This window comes from Littorina saxatilis, linkage group LG11, assembly GCF_037325665.1.
Source record: "Littorina saxatilis isolate snail1 linkage group LG11, US_GU_Lsax_2.0, whole genome shotgun sequence".
Classification (NCBI taxonomy): domain Eukaryota; kingdom Metazoa; phylum Mollusca; class Gastropoda; order Littorinimorpha; family Littorinidae; genus Littorina; species Littorina saxatilis.
In genome coordinates this window covers 32,615,879-32,633,584 of record NC_090255.1, presented here as the reverse complement: position 1 = coordinate 32,633,584, position 17,706 = coordinate 32,615,879, and the positions used below count along the sequence as shown (strand labels likewise).

General features: G+C 43.1%; 1 protein-coding gene across 2 annotated transcripts in view; it reads right to left on the bottom strand.

Annotated features, from left to right (window-relative positions):
* Positions 1–1,388: 1,388 nt before the first annotated feature.
* Positions 1,389–17,706, bottom strand: part of LOC138980603 (proton-coupled zinc antiporter SLC30A2-like) — a 40,082-nt gene continuing 23,764 nt past the window's right edge. For both annotated transcript variants that reach the window (XM_070353518.1, XM_070353519.1), the window contains 5 exons: positions 7,608–7,761; positions 5,777–6,182; positions 4,100–4,205; positions 2,952–3,086; positions 1,389–1,772 (listed from right to left, as the gene is read on the bottom strand). In XM_070353518.1, coding sequence (XP_070209619.1) covers positions 1,627–1,772; positions 2,952–3,086; positions 4,100–4,205; positions 5,777–6,182; positions 7,608–7,761 — 947 coding nt within the window. In that variant the 3' untranslated portion in view covers positions 1,389–1,626. The remainder of the gene's footprint in view (positions 1,773–2,951; positions 3,087–4,099; positions 4,206–5,776; positions 6,183–7,607; positions 7,762–17,706) is intronic.

Genomic DNA, 17,706 nt, shown 5'->3' with positions numbered 1-17,706 from the left:
AGAAAAACGACATTGAAGATTGAACACCACAGAAACACTATTGGAACAGACATACAAGGACAAAACTGTGTTATGAATGAACAGCTTAGTTTATTTGAATTGCAAACTACTTAGCCTTTAGCACGCCAGCAGAGAATTTATGCGTCCATCCCTTCTTTCCCTCTGTCAACCAGCATGGGGATACCGCCCCAGCGCTAAACGTGTATCAATGACCCGATTCTCGTTTGTATTTGCATGCGAGAATAACGGTATTTTTAACGGTAACTTACTTGAGCCAGAACGAGGCTTATTTTCTTCCGTTATCTCGTCGATTTGTTGGTTTCCTCGAAGTTTTCTGCTTTTGTTTTTACATCGATACAGTACTTTGGTGCTTCGACAAGCAAGATGGAGGATGATGAGTTTGAAACTTTCGTTTGAGTTGTTTTTTGACAACAAATCGTACGTGGAATCTGAACGATTTACTGAGGAAGCTCTTCGCAGTGAACTGTGTATCGCGGTGAAGAAAATGACACAGTTCGTCAAGACAGTGACGGAATTTACGAAAGTGCAGATTGATACAAACAGTTGCTGATCCAGTTTCGTTCGTGAAATGGCAGGCCCAGCAAACATTACCGATAATCTGACTGATGTTGGATACTTTCTCCTGTTTTTGTTTTTTTGCGTAGCAAATGCTCAACTTGCTTGTCGAGGAGATACTGCACAGAAACTGACTCAAATTCAGCGCAAAGCAAGCCAGTGCCGAGACGTAAAAAGTGTGCTGCATGGCGTGTTCGGAAATGGCGACCTGTGGATCTGCGTGGAGATCAAAGCTTTCCTCTGTATCGGAAACACCGGCAGAATCCAAACTTTGGCCTAGTACCAGCGGAACTACTTGTTGTTGCTAACCGAACTAATAAAGACATGGTCCTCTTTCTTATTTCGAGCCATTGTTATCGTATCAAAGGTTGTTTCTCAAGGAAAAATTCGCTTTCGGTTGTCACCGATCGTTTGATGTGTAACCAGGATGTTGTAAAACCGAGTGAACTTCGGGTGTTCCCGTCATGGCCGAGAGTCTCTTCGGTAGTTTCCGTATGCAAAATTCGTAAGCTGAGCATGCGCACTCACAAAGTAAACTGGTTCCCGATTTCGGTTTATGAAACGAACCAATGGATGTCGAGTACCTTCCAAATAAGGACATTTCCGTTCGATTACGATTGCTGCCTTTGCAACGGACTAGTGGCTGAGTGAATGGAACATTCATCAAAACACTGATGTCATGTTATAGGTCAAGAGCTGCTGCGCAGTTTCGTATGTCGTGAATGCACTGTTTTGCTGAGGACAAAGCCGTAACTAGCCTTTGAAATGAGACATTTTTTGGCGGGGGAATATCGACTACAGAAGACAATCAATGCCACACATGTTCACATTTTGTCTTTATTGACAGATAAATAGGACACTTTTGACAAAAACACCGACACACATGGATGATAGGTATGTTATGGAAACATAATCTGCTAAAATACCCAAAACAGTGTTTTGAACGATTTGGTCAATTTTGCACTGGCCCACCTGCCCTTAAGATGAGATACACAAGTGTACGCGTATTTAGGTGGTATCAGCCATCTGCACAGACTGTCGCTTGCATCCTCAGTCCTTGAGGTCCTGACAGCGTGTACAATCGTTCATCTCCTCCTCGTATTCTTCCACCTGGATGGTGGTTTGACTGATGTTGAACTTGTGCTGTATTTCCTGGGACGCTATCTTCACCACTTGCATAGGGTCTACTCCTTTCTCTGTGTTAAAAAAACCCAACCAAAAAACGTTAAAGGCTGACATAGTCCTATTCAATTAGTTTAATTACTTCCAGGGCTTTTCCCATCGTTGCGGGGATGTATAAATTAAGCTTCCTGCAAAGGTTTAGGTTTGAAGTCCTTACCAATTACGAGAAATAATTAATTCTTTATTGCATTGTTTAGCAACAGTTCTCCAGGGCTTGGGCTATTTTTAGACCGTTGACGTCACTTCGTGACGTTTCGTAAACCAAAGATGGCGTTTGAGACTGTTCTGTTTACATTCGACACTATCAACACCACTTTGCAATACTGAAATAATTTTTTCTGTGTTCGAAAGCTACAGCCAATCGTTATTATATCCCCTTAGGTCCAGTTTTATAACATTATTGGCACATGTAAACAATGTGAATTAATTAATGAACGCTACGAATACGGCAGCCTTTAAAGCGCCATGAAATCAAACAACAAAGATATATAAACAAAACTATTTGCACACACAAATCATGAATAAAGTTATTCTCGTGTTACAGATGTTGACCTTGTGCTTAATCTCCTTGGAGGCTATCTTCACCCCTCTATTTTGAAAAACAAAAAGCACTGACTTAAACTGAGATAAAACAACAAAGATACATGTGACAACCAAACAAAAAAATCCACACACAAGTCATGAATTAAGTTATTCTCGTCTGACTAATGTTAAACTTGTTTGATAAACAATCTAAGAGAGAGAGAGAGAGAGAGAGAGAGAGAGAGAGAGAGAGAGAGAGAGAGAGAGAGACAGAGACAGAGAGAGACAGAGACAGAGAGGCACAGAGACAGCGAAAGAGAAAGAAAGAGTGCGTTGTGTGTGTGTGTGTGTGTGTATGTGTGGTTGTGTGTGTGTGTGTGTGTGTGTGTGTTTGTGTGTGTGTGTGTGTGTGTGTGTGTGTGTGTGTGTGTGTGTGTGTGTGTGTGTGTGTGTGTGTGTGTGTGTGTGTGTGTGTGTGTGTGTGTGTGTGTGTGTGTATGTGTGGTTGTGTGTGTGAGAGAGAGAGATGGATGGATGGATTGTTTCATTGTTTAACCAGAGAGAGAGAGAGAGAGAGACAGAGAGACAGAGAGAGAGAGACAGACTCTGAGAAAGGAGGGGGTAGAAACAGACAGACACAGAGACAAACAAACAAAGTAATAACCACTGACCGACAGCCAGATGAACGGCAAGGGCTGTCTTGTTCATGGTGAGTGACCACAGGCGCAGGTCATGTATATCTCTCACACCCTCCATGTTCAGGAAAGTGTCCCGCACTTCCTCAAAATTAAGGTTACGTGGGGTACCTGTGATGGAGCAAAACAATGCAGAGTCATTTTGACCAATTTTTTAAAAAAAGTCCACGATGAACCCACACAACGAAAAACCCACAAGGATATCTTTTAGTGTTGGCAGTCGGCGAGAGACCAATTTATTTTCCAATATGCCGAACACGTTGTTTTTCATTCCGGCTAGTGTCTTTACACGTGCACAAGAACACGAAACTCGCCCCTCGCTAGTGACTGGCCTTTAATGTCACGTGGGAAAGCTTGCCTCAATGTTTCCAAGTCTATTCACTCTTTCACCACAGACAAACCCGGCAGAGTTATTTCCGGAATTCACCAATCGCCGAACTGTTTAATGGTGGAGGAAAGATGACGCCATGGAAGGACTGCCTAAAAACCTTTAGGACAATTTTGGTACATAATTATGCCGAAGAAAATAAACCCCAGCAACATCTCAAATGACTGAAGAGTTCGTGTGTATATTACGACATGTGAATTTGAAGACAATGCGTTGTGGAGTTTATGAAATGTACCGGTTTTTGTATTATTACCCGCTCAAACGGCATCAAAATCGGCCATGAACTACTTCTGAGAAAAATGACCCCTACACCGTTCACCATTGCATAACGTCATTGTTAGACAAGATAGGTGAACAAAACTGGCGGTTTTGACAATGACAGGTACTCTAGGTATCTCGACATATAAATAAGAAAAGAAGTCGGTGATGAGTTGATTCTTTACTGAAAACAAAAAACAAACATGACGTTTCGGATCATAGATCCTTCGACAGATCAAAAAAAAGTGAATGAAAATACGTCATAGCAAGTTTTTGCTGTGACGTATTTTCATTCACTTTTTTTTGATCTGTCGAAGGATCTATGATCCGAAACGTCATGTTTGTTTTTTGTTTTCAGTAAAGAATCAACTCATCACCGACTTCTTTTCTTATTTTTCCACATTGATTCTTCAGTCACCATTACATTTATCTCGACATAGTTTACTGTTCTGAATCTAACATTATGTGTGTGACTTACCTTCCATGAGGACCATGAGGATATCTCGTATGATGGTGATTGTGGTTATAAGAACAAAAACTGAGAACAAGAAGGTACAGATGGGGTCTGCCATCTTCCACTCGGGCTGAAACATACAATTGACTGTGATGTGCAGAGCACGCGCGAAAAAATAATGAAATAGAGACTCAGTTAAAACGTACGAAATCCGCATGCACCACATAGCTGTCCAGGTTTATTATCATTTATATAAGATAAGAGAAGCTTTCTACTTCAACACATACCGAAAATCAAAACATTGACTGTTTCCTGTGGTAATTTTGTTGCTGTTTTGCATGAATTCTGCAGGTAACGGCTGCGTCAATCTGCAAATCTGACCCAAATCAAATCTGACCCAAATCTGTGTGTATGTGGGGGGAGGGGGGATTTGTGTGTGTGTGAGGAGGGGGATGCGTGTGTGTGTGTGCGGAGGGGGATGCATGTGTGTGTGTGTGTGGAGGGGGAATTGCGTGTGTGTGTGGAGGGGGATGCGTGTGTGTGTGTGGGAAGGGGGATGAGTGTGTGTGTATGGAGGGGGTTGTGTGTGTGTGGAGAGGGATGCGTGTGTGTGTGGGGAGGGGGATGTGTGTGTGTGTGTGGGGAGGGGGATGATTTGTGTGTGTGTATGGAGGGGGAGGATTTGTGTGTGTGTGGAGGGGGACGCGCGTGTGTGTGTGGGGAGGGGGATGCGTGTGTGTGTGGGGGAGAGGGGGATGCGTGTGTGTGTGTGTAGTGGGAGGATTTTTGTGTGTGTGTGTGGAGGGGGATGCGTGTGTGGGTGGAGGGGGAATGCGTGTGTGTGGGGGGAGGGGATGCATGTGTGTGTGTGGAGCGGGAGGATTTGTGTGTGTGGAGGGGAATGCGTGTGTGTGGGGAGGGGATGTGTGTGTGTGTGTGGAGGGGGATGCGTGTGTGTGAAGGGGGATGCGTGTGTGTGGAGGGGAGGATTTGTGTGTGTGTGTGGAGGGGGATGCGTGTGTGGAGGGGGATGCGTGTGTGTGTGGGGAGGGGGATGCGTGTGTGTGGGGGAGGGGGATGCATGTGTGTGTGTGTGTGTGTGTGGAGGGGATGCGTTTGTGTGTGTGTGTGGAGGGGGATGCGTGTGTGTGTGTGTGAGGATTTGTGAGTGTGGAGGGGGATGCGTGAGTGTGTGTGGAGGGGGATGCGTGTGTGTGTGTGGGGGGAGGGGGATGCGTGCGTGTGTGTGTGTGTGGAGAGGGGAGTATTTGTGTGTGTGTGTGTGGGGTAGAGGGGGGTGCGTGCGTGTGTGTGGAGGGGGAGGATTTGTGTCATGTGTGTGTGTAGAGGGGGTGCGTGCGTGTGTGTGTGTGGAGGGGGTGTGTGTGTGTGTGTGTGTGGAGGGGGTGTGTGTGTGTGTGGAGGGAGGATTTGTGTGTGTGTGTGGAGGGGGGAGAGGATGAGCGTGCGTGTGCGTGTGTGTCCGCCTGCGCGTGTGTGTGTGTATATGTGTGTGTATGTGTGTGTATGTGTGTGTTTGTGCGTGCATGCTTGCGTTTTTGTGTGCGGGTTGATGTGTGGGGTGCGTACCGTCGTACGTGTGTGTGAGTAGGGGGTGCGTGCGTGCGATTGTGCGTGCAAGCGAGTATGTGCTCTCTTTGTCATTCTTACATGTCTCTCTCTCGACACATTTCCACATACCTTAAAATAAATAATGATGGCCGCAATAAGCACTCCCACGCTCTGACAAAAGTCACCAACGACGTGTATAAAGGCTGCTTTCACGTTGATATTGCTCGCCTTAGGCTTCGCCTTTTTAGAAACTTTCTCATGCTGACGCTCATTGGCTGATATGCTGCCATAGCCACGCACAGTCGGTTCACGCTTGTCTCCTGATTCGTCCGCGCACTGTGACGTGTCCTTGCACGCGTTAGAATTGTGTTTTGATTGGTGTACAAGTGTGCTGTTGTCTGAGTAGTCCAAGTAGGATTCTGGAGCGTGATCTGATTCGCTGTCGTGATCGTGATCGTGTCCGTGACCTCCGTGACTGTGACCGTGATCCAGGCCTCCGTGCGTGTGGCCATGCTGATGAAGCGTGCACCCAAGCCTGCGAATCACACACATACACAGAATCAAGTATGAACGTACCTGAACACACACATCTACACGTACAGGCGCAGCATCTATGCTATCTTGGTTTTTCTGTCCCAAGAACGAGTGTCTATTTGGGACATGACACGTGGTTATATGCTAGGTCAGGCGCAGACACACATGCACAGACAGATACAGACACGGACAGGTGGACAGAAAGACAGGTAGATGGACAGACATACAGACAGACAAACAAAAAGATACATACAGACAGACAGACAGACAGACATACATACATACACAAACAGACAGACAGACAGACACACACCACAATAATACACCCACACCCACCTGTAGCAATGGTGCCGTTGTTTGCTAATTATCTAAAGCAAAACATTAATCATTTTGCCTATGAAACCGTGGGGGTTTCAGCCCATGAACGAAGAAAAAGAAGAATACACAGAAAAATTCAATAATAATCATAGAATGCGCACAAACCAAGGTTGAAAAGTTCAATTGAAAAATGAATTACGCGGCATATGGCTGCCTGAATGGCGGGGTAAAAACGGCCATACACGTAAAACTCCACTCGTGCAAAAACATGTGTGAACGTGGGAGTTTCAGCCCATGAACAAAGAAGAAGAATAATCAGGTATCGTTAACACGTGAGTGGCACATTTTAACTTACACTACGTTAAACAAAACGCCTGTTGCTGTGGTGATAAACAATAAACTTACCCTACGTTGAAGAAAACGCCTGTTGGTGAAGTGATAAACAATAAACTTACACTACGTTAAAAAAAACCGCCTGTTGCTGAAGTGATAAACAATAAACTTACACTACGTTAAAAAAAACGCCTGTTGCTGAAGTGATAAACAATAAACTTACACTACGTTGAAAAAACGCCTGTTGCTGAAGTGATGAACAATAAATTTACACTACGTTAAAAAAAAACGCCTGTTGCTGAAGTGATAAACAATAAACTTACACTACGTTGAAGAAAACGCCTGTTGCTGAAGTGATAAACAATAAACTTACACTACGTTGAAGAAAACGCCTGTTGCTGAAGTGATAAACAATAAACTTACACTACGTTAAAAAAACGCCTGTTGCTGAAGTGATAAACAATAAACTTACACTACGTTGAAGAAAACGCCTGTTGCTGAAATGATAAACAATAAACTTACACTACGTTGAAGAAAACGCCTGTTGCTGAAGTGATAAACAATAAACTTACACTACGTTGAAGAAAACGCCTGTTGCAGAAGTGATAAACAATAAACTTACACTACGTTGAAGAAAACGCCTGTTGCTGAAGTAATAAACAATAAACTTACACTGTATGTTGAAAAAAAACGCCTGTTGCTGAAGCGATAAACAATAAACTTACACTACGTTGAAGAAAACGCCTGTTGCTGCAGTGATAAACAATAAACTTACACTACGTTGAAGAAAACGCCCGTTGCTGAAGTGATAAGCATGATGGTGGCATTGATCTCATAGTCACCGCTCTGAATTCTGAGAACAGCTGAGTACACCAGCACCCCTGTGATCACCCACAACATCAGAATGGACACAAGGGCTCCTAAAATCTCTGCACAACACCAACAGTTAATATGTTACTGTACTTGAAAGGCGGCTGTTAGGCCCCAAAAAAAAATTTGTCTGTTTAGGGTAACATGACCAAAAAAAGTAGGGTCGGTAGGTAGGTAGGTTTTTTTTTTTGTTTTTTGTTTTTTTGTTTTTTTTGTGTGTAAATGCTATGTTGGCTGAACATTCACTTCTTATATTTGATGAATACATGTTTCAAAACTAACGTATAAATAAAACAGAGAGAAAGGGAGAGAAAGAAACGCCAAATGTCTCTTTTTAGCATTTTTACCTCTTTTTTTTTTTTTTTTTTTTGAAATCAAAAAAAAGTTTTTGGGTCGGCGCCAAATCGATAGGGTCGGTCGGGTTACCCTAAACAGACAATTTTTTTTTTTTGGCCTTATAAATATATATCTACCCTACAGCATCAATTCATACTCCATTGATCGCCCTGAAAAAGCCATGAAAATGTATTAAACATTTCATATTCATTGGAAAAAACAACACCTTTTGAGTAGATTAAAAAAAATATATTTTCATATATATATGTATAGATGTATTTAATCCGATGAGATTGTCCCCATGACAGTCCCGCTGGGTCTTGACTGAAATACAAGCCATACAGTTATAGAAAATGACGAGTGTTGTAACCTATATCTCCTTTGAAGACATCAAAGACAACGTGTAATGGTCAGGTCAACTGATGTGCAGACATGTTAGTGTGGAGAAAAGCGACTGCAGGAATATTTTTGTCTTTTCTCCATATGTAATTTTCTTCTTAAAGTATATAGAGTGAAGAAGAAGAGAAAGCGTTGAGAGCAGAATATATTATCTAGGTTAGTATTGAAACTGTGTGGAATTAAGATTCACACTCTAAAATCATATTTGTTCTTTTGCTTAGTAAATGTTTGGAAATAGGTATGATACGGTCCCGTTTCCATTGTTCTCTCGCGGTTGACACGATGGCGCCATAACATGTAACCTTTCTGTATTGACTTTTTAACCCCTAGGTCGTTTCTCCTGTCACGAATGTTTATACACGTGGGCCGTGGGCGAGGGCATTGCCTTTTCTACCTCCACCTTCCTCCCCAAACCCCCCTTTCCTGGGTGACCTGATTCTTTACTTCTCTATTAATAATATCAGTACTTGATACACACAGACGAACACACATACATACACACACATACATACACACTCTCTATATATATATCTATCTCTTTCTTTCTCTCTTTCGTCTTTTATGTAGCTTTTACATGTATATCATTCTTTCTTTTACCCATGTATTCGATATAAATATGTATTCTGTATTCATTTGTTTAGTAGAATGTAGATTTTATGTTTATTATCTACATATGAGAAGCCTGTTCAATATACACTGTGTTTGATTGTGGTTAACTTGTAACTGCATACGGTTTTTGGTGTGACATGACTATTTTGCGAGGTAATAGTCAGAGGTTTTGCACTTTGTTCACAGTGTTGATAACCAATGAGTGTTTGGTATCAAACGATGCGTCGTAGAATTTCCATTTTATTGATGTATTTCTTTATAGCGTTTTTGATGTAGTTTTCTTTGTACAGGAGTTTTTGTGTATTTTTGAGGGATTTTTAACTGTAGCTTCTATGGAGGCTGACAGCAGCCTCGAAACTCTACCCCCCCCCCCCCCCTCCCTCCCCATGTCACTTGTTCTATGACGTTGACACGGTCGCGCCGACTAAACTGGCAGGGTTGTGAACCCTAAGTCACGCTCCTGTTACTTGCCACGAATTTGTTTTTGCACGTGGACTGACAGGGACAGTCACAAAAGGTATATAAGCTGTTAGTTATCAAGGTTCGGCGGGAGTCTTGGCAACCAACCTGGCTTAAGTGTCTAAATGGTATACCGGACTCCCCACCACCACTTAGGGTTACAGCATTGCTTCGGTGGGAATGGTTGTGGATGAGTCCAAACCTGAGTACTGAGAAGTATTTGTTGTTACAGTCGACTCCGGATATTACGTCACCCCTCGGGGGATGTTTTTGAGCGACGTTATACGCGGTGACGCTGTATCCGGTTCATCGGTTATAACGTCACTTTTACGCGCGGGTGATGTTATATCCGGAGTCCAAGAGTTATGTCCCTTTCTAAAGTACTGACTGTTTTAATAAAACTGTGCAGAAATGGAAAGTGCATGCATTAGTGTTGTTTAAAAATTACAACAACATATTGTTGTAAGTTTTAAACTAACTTATTACAATAATCTTTAATTCACTTCCTCATATATAGAATTGTGGACTATTCTCTTCTTTGCGTATTTCCAAAACCTGGCTATACCATGAATACAAAATTGTATACACAACATTTTCCCCGAAATTCAGCAATTGTAACAACGTACAGTGTTGTAGGCTGCATGCTGATTCTGAGACAGGTTGCTAGTGTTGGAGTGTCAAGCTCCGTCTGGTTCCATCGACAATCTCAGTCTTTAATTATAGTGTCCGACGTTATTAGCTTTAAGGACACACACACACACACACACACACATGGCTGTCGTTTATTCATATTCTGCTAAATCTTGACCTGTCCTTGATGTCCGAAGAAATAACAAGTCGCGTAAGGCGAAAATACAACATTTAGTCGAGTAGCTGTCGAACTCACAGAATGAAACTGAACGCAATGCAATTTTTCAGCAAGACTCGTAGCATCGTCAGTCCACCGCTCATGGCAAAGGCAGTGAAATTGACAAGAAGAGCGGGGTAGTAGTTGCGCTGAGAAGGATAGCACGCTTTTCTGTACCTCTCTTCGTTTTAACTTTCTGAGCGTGTTTTTAATCCAAACATATCATATCTATGTTTTTGGAATCAGGAACCGACAAAGAATAAGATGAAAGTGTTTTTAAATTGATTTCGAAAATTTTATTTTGATAATAATTTTTATATTTTTAATTTTCAGAGCTTGTTTTTAATCCAAATATAACATATTTATATGTTTTTTGAATCAGAAAATGATGGAGAATAAGATGAACGTAAATTTGGATCGTTTTATAATTTTTTTAAATTTTTATTTTTTTACAATTTTCCGATTTTTAATGACCAAAGTCATAAATTAATTTTTAAGCCACCAAGCTGAAATGCAATACCGAAGTCCGGGCTTTGTCGAAGATTATTTGACCAAAATTTCAACCAATTTGGTTGAAAATTGAGAGCGTGACAGTGCCGCCTCAACTTTCACGAAATACCGGATGACGTCATCAAAGACATTTATCAAAAAAATGAAAAAAACCGTCTGGGGATATCATACCCAGAAACTCTCATGTCAAATTTCATAAAGATCAGTCCAGTAGTTTAGTCTGAATCGCTCTACTCACACACACACACACACACACACACACACACACACAGACACACATACACTGACCACGACCCTCGTCTCGATTCCCCCCTCTTGACTTGACTAAAAGTAAAAATGACGAGAACTTCATGGGTCCTTATACGTAATTAATGTCTATTTGACTTATATTATTATTATTAACGAAGAAGTTTCTCGTCAACAGCAAAGTGGCTGCCCACCTTTACGCACAATCGTTCTGGTAGTAACAACTTTGGGTTCATATAGTTACCCCCTTTCCCCATCCACCGTCTCCACCACATCTAGTGAGCGGGACGTTATACTCGTTAGACTACTACTGTATTATTATTATCATTATAACGTCACTTGATATAACGTCCATGGCTTTCCAAGTTGAGTCAAAATAGTGCTTTAAGAGTGCAGTATCACTTTTCTCAATTTGTCGGTTCACTGCACTTAATGTTTACCTTTACAATTTAGCCTGAGCGACCTACTCAGCCTGTCGACAACTGAACGCCCAATTGAAAGTGACGCTCAGCCTCCTCGTCGAGGGCAGTTGTAGTCTGTATTCTACGGACCAAAAAACAAACAAACGTCGTAGTCTGTTCTCATCCTCTCGACCTTCTCCTACCGTCATTTCAATATTCGAGGTTTTTTTTATATGCGTGATTGAAGGACAGAAGTAGACAGATCCATTCGCACGCGCTCGCGCAGGAGTAACCATGTATGCTCGATATGAAACTTTTTAAAACAATTTTTTTTAGTTAAAAACAAAGACAGGAACTCACAACACGAATGAAATGGAACATTTTTCTTTTAATTAAAAACCTAGAACACTGAGGAACCTAAGTAAGGAACTCACAAAGCGAAATGAAATGAAACATTTTTCATTACTGACTAAAAACATAGAACAGGAACTCACAAAACGAAATGAAATAAAACATTTTTCTTTTGATTAAAAACCTCGAACAGGAACTCACAAAACGCATGCAGCAAAAATGATTATGCCTTGAACCTAGTTTTCCTTGGGTCTCTAACAACGGGAAAACGGAAAAACTTGAATACTGTTAACACACAAAACTTGTGACACGTGTAGGGTAAATGAACATGCCTTGACAGTCGTTCACCATGCAAACTGCTGCATATGGGGATTGATATGACGTTATAACCGACATGGATGAGTGACGTTATAACTGGGTGACGTTATATCCGGTGACGTTATATCCGAGGTTAAAATAGTCTTGGAAAGAAGGAATTGAGCCGGGACCGGTGATTGGGTGACGATATAACGGGGTGACGTTATATCCGGCGACGTTATAAACGAAGTAGACTGTATCTCTAAAACTGTCCTCCGGAGTTTTGGCAACCAACCTGGCTTAAGTGTCTAAATGGTATACCGGACTCCGCCCTGTGGACTGAACTGACAGGGTTAAAAACAAACGTTCCGCAGTCCCAGGTTACCACACGGCGAGTAAAGTGGCGTCGCTTTACTCTTTTACTTTATTTTTACTCAGGCCCCGAACCTCTGCCCAAATTTTTGGCCATTTTAGGACATAGAATATTGCTTTCAGTAGTGTATTTTGCTGGGGGTACCTACGGGTCATGCCCAATTTTTCAGCCATTTTGGGACTTAGAATATTTTTCGAGTAGTAGGAAAATTACAGGAATAGAGTGAACCAATGTACAGATATACTTTCTGAAAAGAACCTACGCCTTGTATTGAGTTGTTTTTATGATTTGTTTTGATTCAATACAATTTTGAACTTTACCCGCCTCTTCTTGAGTTTCTATTCTGTGTGTCTGTTTGTCCTGTCGTGTGATTGCCATCCTGACAAATGACCTTCAAACACGTATAACATCTAAGACACAGACACAGACAGTTAGAGTTAATGTGAAGCTCGTCTCACTTGCGGCTTTACAAATGGTGTCAGAAATGTGAAGCTAAGACCGCTCGGCTTTACACTAGTGCCTTAACCCCCTTCGTGTGTAGGCCTACACCGCGCAAGCACAAGACCAAGTGCGCACGAAAAAAGATCCTGTAATCCATGTCAGAGTGCGGTGGCGTATAGAAACACAAAAATACCCAGCATGCCTACCCCCGAAAGCAGCGTATGGCTGCCTGAATGGCGGGGTAAAACAGTCCTACACGTAAAAACCCACTCGTGCAAAACCATGAGTGAACATGGGAGTTTCAGCCTATGAACGAAGCAGAAGAAGACCCTTCATAAACGAAGCTGATAGCAGTTTCTTGATGGTATTCAATATTCCATAGTTAGACCAGGGACCTATGTCTATGGTTAGACATAATGGAACAGTTACTGACGTTTGTGTAACGTTTGTGCACATTTTACGAACCCAAAGGTAAGGCCGTGAATGTTTACGTATTCTTGTCATAACGCCCTATTTTGATAGACAGCAGCTAAGTGTATTCTTTCAGTACTCGTTCAGATCTCGTATCTAGTGCAGTATGTCTTTCGACAAAGGCCGTATCACAGTTTCGTTACCGCCCTGAATAGGACCAGACACGCGTGGTATGCATCATAAACAACCGACTCCGTGCAACACCTGTTCGACTCATTCTGTTTATCATCGGTCCACGCCGCTATCGCTCACGTCTCTCTGACAGGATGGATAATCGCTACGCGGATCACAGGCGGAAGGTATCGTCCACTGGACTACTACTATCACAGAAAGACTACTTGTAGTCTTCAAGTAGTCTTTCTGTGATAGTAGTAGTCCAGTGGACGATACCTTCCGCCTGTGCGCGGATTACAGGGAAAGAAAGTGTCTAAAAGCCTAAATCTATCAAAACAAGAATACAGAGTTATCTCCCATATGTTTTTCGCTAATGTTTCTGATCAAAAGACGAAAGACGAACGTGATTGTAGAATGGCCGACTTCGACAGTGATCTACGTTCTGTTCTGATAAAAACATCGTTCTAAGGTCAAAACAAGTCGAATTTCGAGACTGCTGTGGGAAGGAGACCGTGTTATTGTTACATCACTCTCAACTGGTTATGGAAAAAGTTTTTGTTATGATCACGTGACAAAGTTGATTATTACGTGACACTTTTGCCATATTTAGAGTTGTTTGCACAGTAAATACATCCGCGAAAGATAGCTCGCTTGAAACTGTCTTACATAACAATTCCTTTGTAATTTAAAAATTACACCACACCATGACAAATCATTATCGACGATCGCGAATCTGCTAATATCAATAACACATTACGAAAAGCAAGAAAGACGGGGAAAAAGCGTGACCGCGACAGGTACAGGCGACTACAGCAAGAGGTCAAGTTCCACATCAGAGACGCCCACAAGCAGTACATGGAAGACATCGTCAGTGAAGACTTCACTACAAACAGCAAGAAGTTCTGGGCCTACGTGAAAAGCAAGGGGCAAGACTCTGCTGGAGTTTCACCACTGAAGAACGCAGATGGCTTCCTGCAGAGCGACAGCGCCAAGAAGGCGGAGATCCTGAACGAACAGTTCCAGAGGGCGTTCACCACCGAGGACACATCTCGCATCCCCAGTATGGGCGACAGCCCTTTCCCGGCGATGGATGATATCCACATTGACGAAGGTGGTGTCCGCAAGCTCCTGAGGAACCTGAAGACGGACAAGGCAACTGGACCAGACTCCATTCCAGCCTTCATCTTGAAGATGGCTGCTGACCAACTGGCGCCCATCCTTGTTCGACTGTTCCAGCTCTCGTTGGATACTGGGGAGGTCCCGCTTGACTGGCGCCAGGCCTGGGTGGTGCCTATCTTCAAGAAAGGGGAACGACACCTTGCAGCCAACTACCGCCCTGTCTCGCTCATCTCCATCACCTGCAAGATACTCGAGCACGTGGTGCACAGCTCCATCATGAAGCACTTTGACCACCATGCCATCCTTACCAACTGTCAACATGGCTTTCGGCGTAAACGCTCATGCGAAACCCAGCTCATCGTCACAGTCCATGAAATTGCCCGGCAGCTAGCAGAGGGAGCCCAGGTCGACGCCATCCTGTTGGACTTCTCCAAAGCCTTCGACAAGGTGCCCCACGCCCGCCTGCTCACGAAACTGGCTTACTACGGAGTGAGAAACGACACCCTCAAGTGGATCTCTGCCTTCCTCAGTCAGCGTCAACAGCAGGTGGCCTTGGAGGGCGTCCTATCGTCTCCAGTCGGAGTGCAGTCCGGAGTTCCGCAGGGGACCGTCCTGGGTCCTCTCCTGTTTTTAGCCTTCATCAACGACCTCCCTGAATCCGTTCAGTTCAGCAGCGTCAAACTCTTTGCAGACGACTCCCTACTCTTCAAACGTATATCCTCTCCAGCGGACAGTCTGCAGCTCCAACAGGACCTATCCAGCCTCGAACAGTGGGAATCAACATGGCAGATGGAGTTCAACCCCAGCAAGTGCACCGTCATCCGCATTGCCCCGAACAAGAAGAAGCCCATCCTGCCAACTTCCTACAGCCTCCATGGACAGACTCTGGAAACAACACCATCCAGCAAGTACCTAGGGGTCTTAATCTCCGATGACCTGTCCTGGAGCAGCCACGTGCAAGCGACTGTCAACAAGGGCAACAGAACTGTGGGCTTCTTGCGGCGGAACTTCCGGGAGTGCACCACCACCGTCAGAGCTGCTACGTACAAGGCCATGGTCAGACCGGTCCTTGACTACGCCTCGCCAGTCTGGGACCCGATCTCTCAGAAAGACGTCACGGAGCTTGAAAAAGTCCAACGCAGAGCAGCCCGTTACGTCCACAACAACTACAGCGATCGGACCCCAGGCTGTGTGACCAGCATGCTGAAGACCCTCCAATGGGAACCACTCGCCGACAGAAGACTCGCCAACCGCCTCACTATGCTCTACAAGATCAACAACGGCATAGTCGACATCAACAAGGCCGAGTTCTACACCTCTGGCGACAGCCGCACCAGAGGAGCCCAGAGACTGTTCCAGGAGAGGGCATCCCATCCTGTTCTCTTCAACTCCTTTTCCCCCCGAACACTGCGTCAGTGGAACAAGCTCGACCCTAAGACCACAGTTGCTCCTTCACTGGAGTCCTTCCAAGCTGGTCTGGGTCGTACCCACGGACTTGCCTCGCTGACACAGTAACCCTGCAGCTCTTCGTGTAAATAGTTTTATACTTTTAACCATCTTCTCGGAGTTATTGGGTCACCCACCACCAGTAACCAATTACTCAGTACTCCGCCGCTGGACTACAGACGTTCGGATGAACCCAGTCCACATCAAGAAAGAAGAAGAAGAAGAAAAGCTCAAGATATGTAAACAAATAAAAATTTAAAAAAATTCGATTTCCTCTCCAGAGAAGGAAAACAGAGGCATCCTGTCAGGGATAAATAAGACCCGAAGGAAAGTAACTCATTTTGACCTGAATTCAGGATGCTCTTCGACTGGCAACTGTTGCGAGGAAAAGGTATGGTTTGGGCTGCAATTATTTTGTTGAGGACAATGGGTTACTTAGTGGAAGAATTTTTTTTTAATGTATGTTTGATGGTGTATGCTTTTAATTAAGCGTTGTTGACAATGAATGTAAATGTAAATGCTTGTATAACTGTGTTTTAATTTTTTAAATGTGTCAAGCGCAAAGAGCATAATTGTAAAGTTATGATGTTGCGCTATATAAATGCTCATTTATTATTATTATTATTATTATTATTATTATTATTATTATACTCACGCGAACATTGACATATGTGAATTGCAATGAATAATGAATAGTTGATCAAGTGAGCGTAAAATAACATCAGACGTATTGTAATTTTGCTCCGCATGTGTGCGGGCTATCCAGACGCAGCTTTGACAGGTTCCGGGTTTAAATATAATTAATAGAAGTCCTTTGTGCAAGAAAATTACCCTTGCTGTGTGTGTCGATCTGCCATAGATATTAACAAAAGAGTTTATAGAAACCCATGGCTTTTGTATAATCATTTGGCTTTTTTTGAAAACATGCCGATTCCGTTCGTACGCCATGATTCAGTTCCTACAAAAGAACCTGTTTCCGTTCATACAAATAGTAATTCAAACAAATGATTGTACAAAAGCCATGGGTTTCTGTAAACTTCTGTCCAAGCAAAGTGTCATAACAGGCAATGCTGTTGGTGCTCATGTGCAAATCAGGGTCAGTTTTGATTACAATTTACAGAGAGACAGGGTTCCTGCAGGGCAGAGCTGATACAATTCAATGAGTTTTCAAGGACATTTCCAGGACCAAATAAATGCTTTTCAAGGACATGATTTTCCCCAAATTTTCTCCGCGTCTGCAAACTATTAGTCATTCCGTAGTTGTTTTCCTTGCCAACTTCCGGGAAGGGAAGCAACTACGGGTGACTAGTTATAGTTAGTTCGTCTGTTTTCGTTTTCACTCGATCTTTTATTCTCCCAAAATGTGTACACTACTGTATTTGACGAAAAAAAGGCAGTTGCATTTTTTTTTTAAATAAGACAAGCTGCTGACGAAATGTATAGGCAACAATTTGGAAAAATCAAGTACTTTTCAATGACTATTTAACAAATCTCTATTTTCAAGCACTTTTCAAGGCCTGGAAAAGGTTTTCCAATTTTCAAGGAGTTTTCCAGGGTTCAAGGACTCTGTACGAACCCTGGAGAG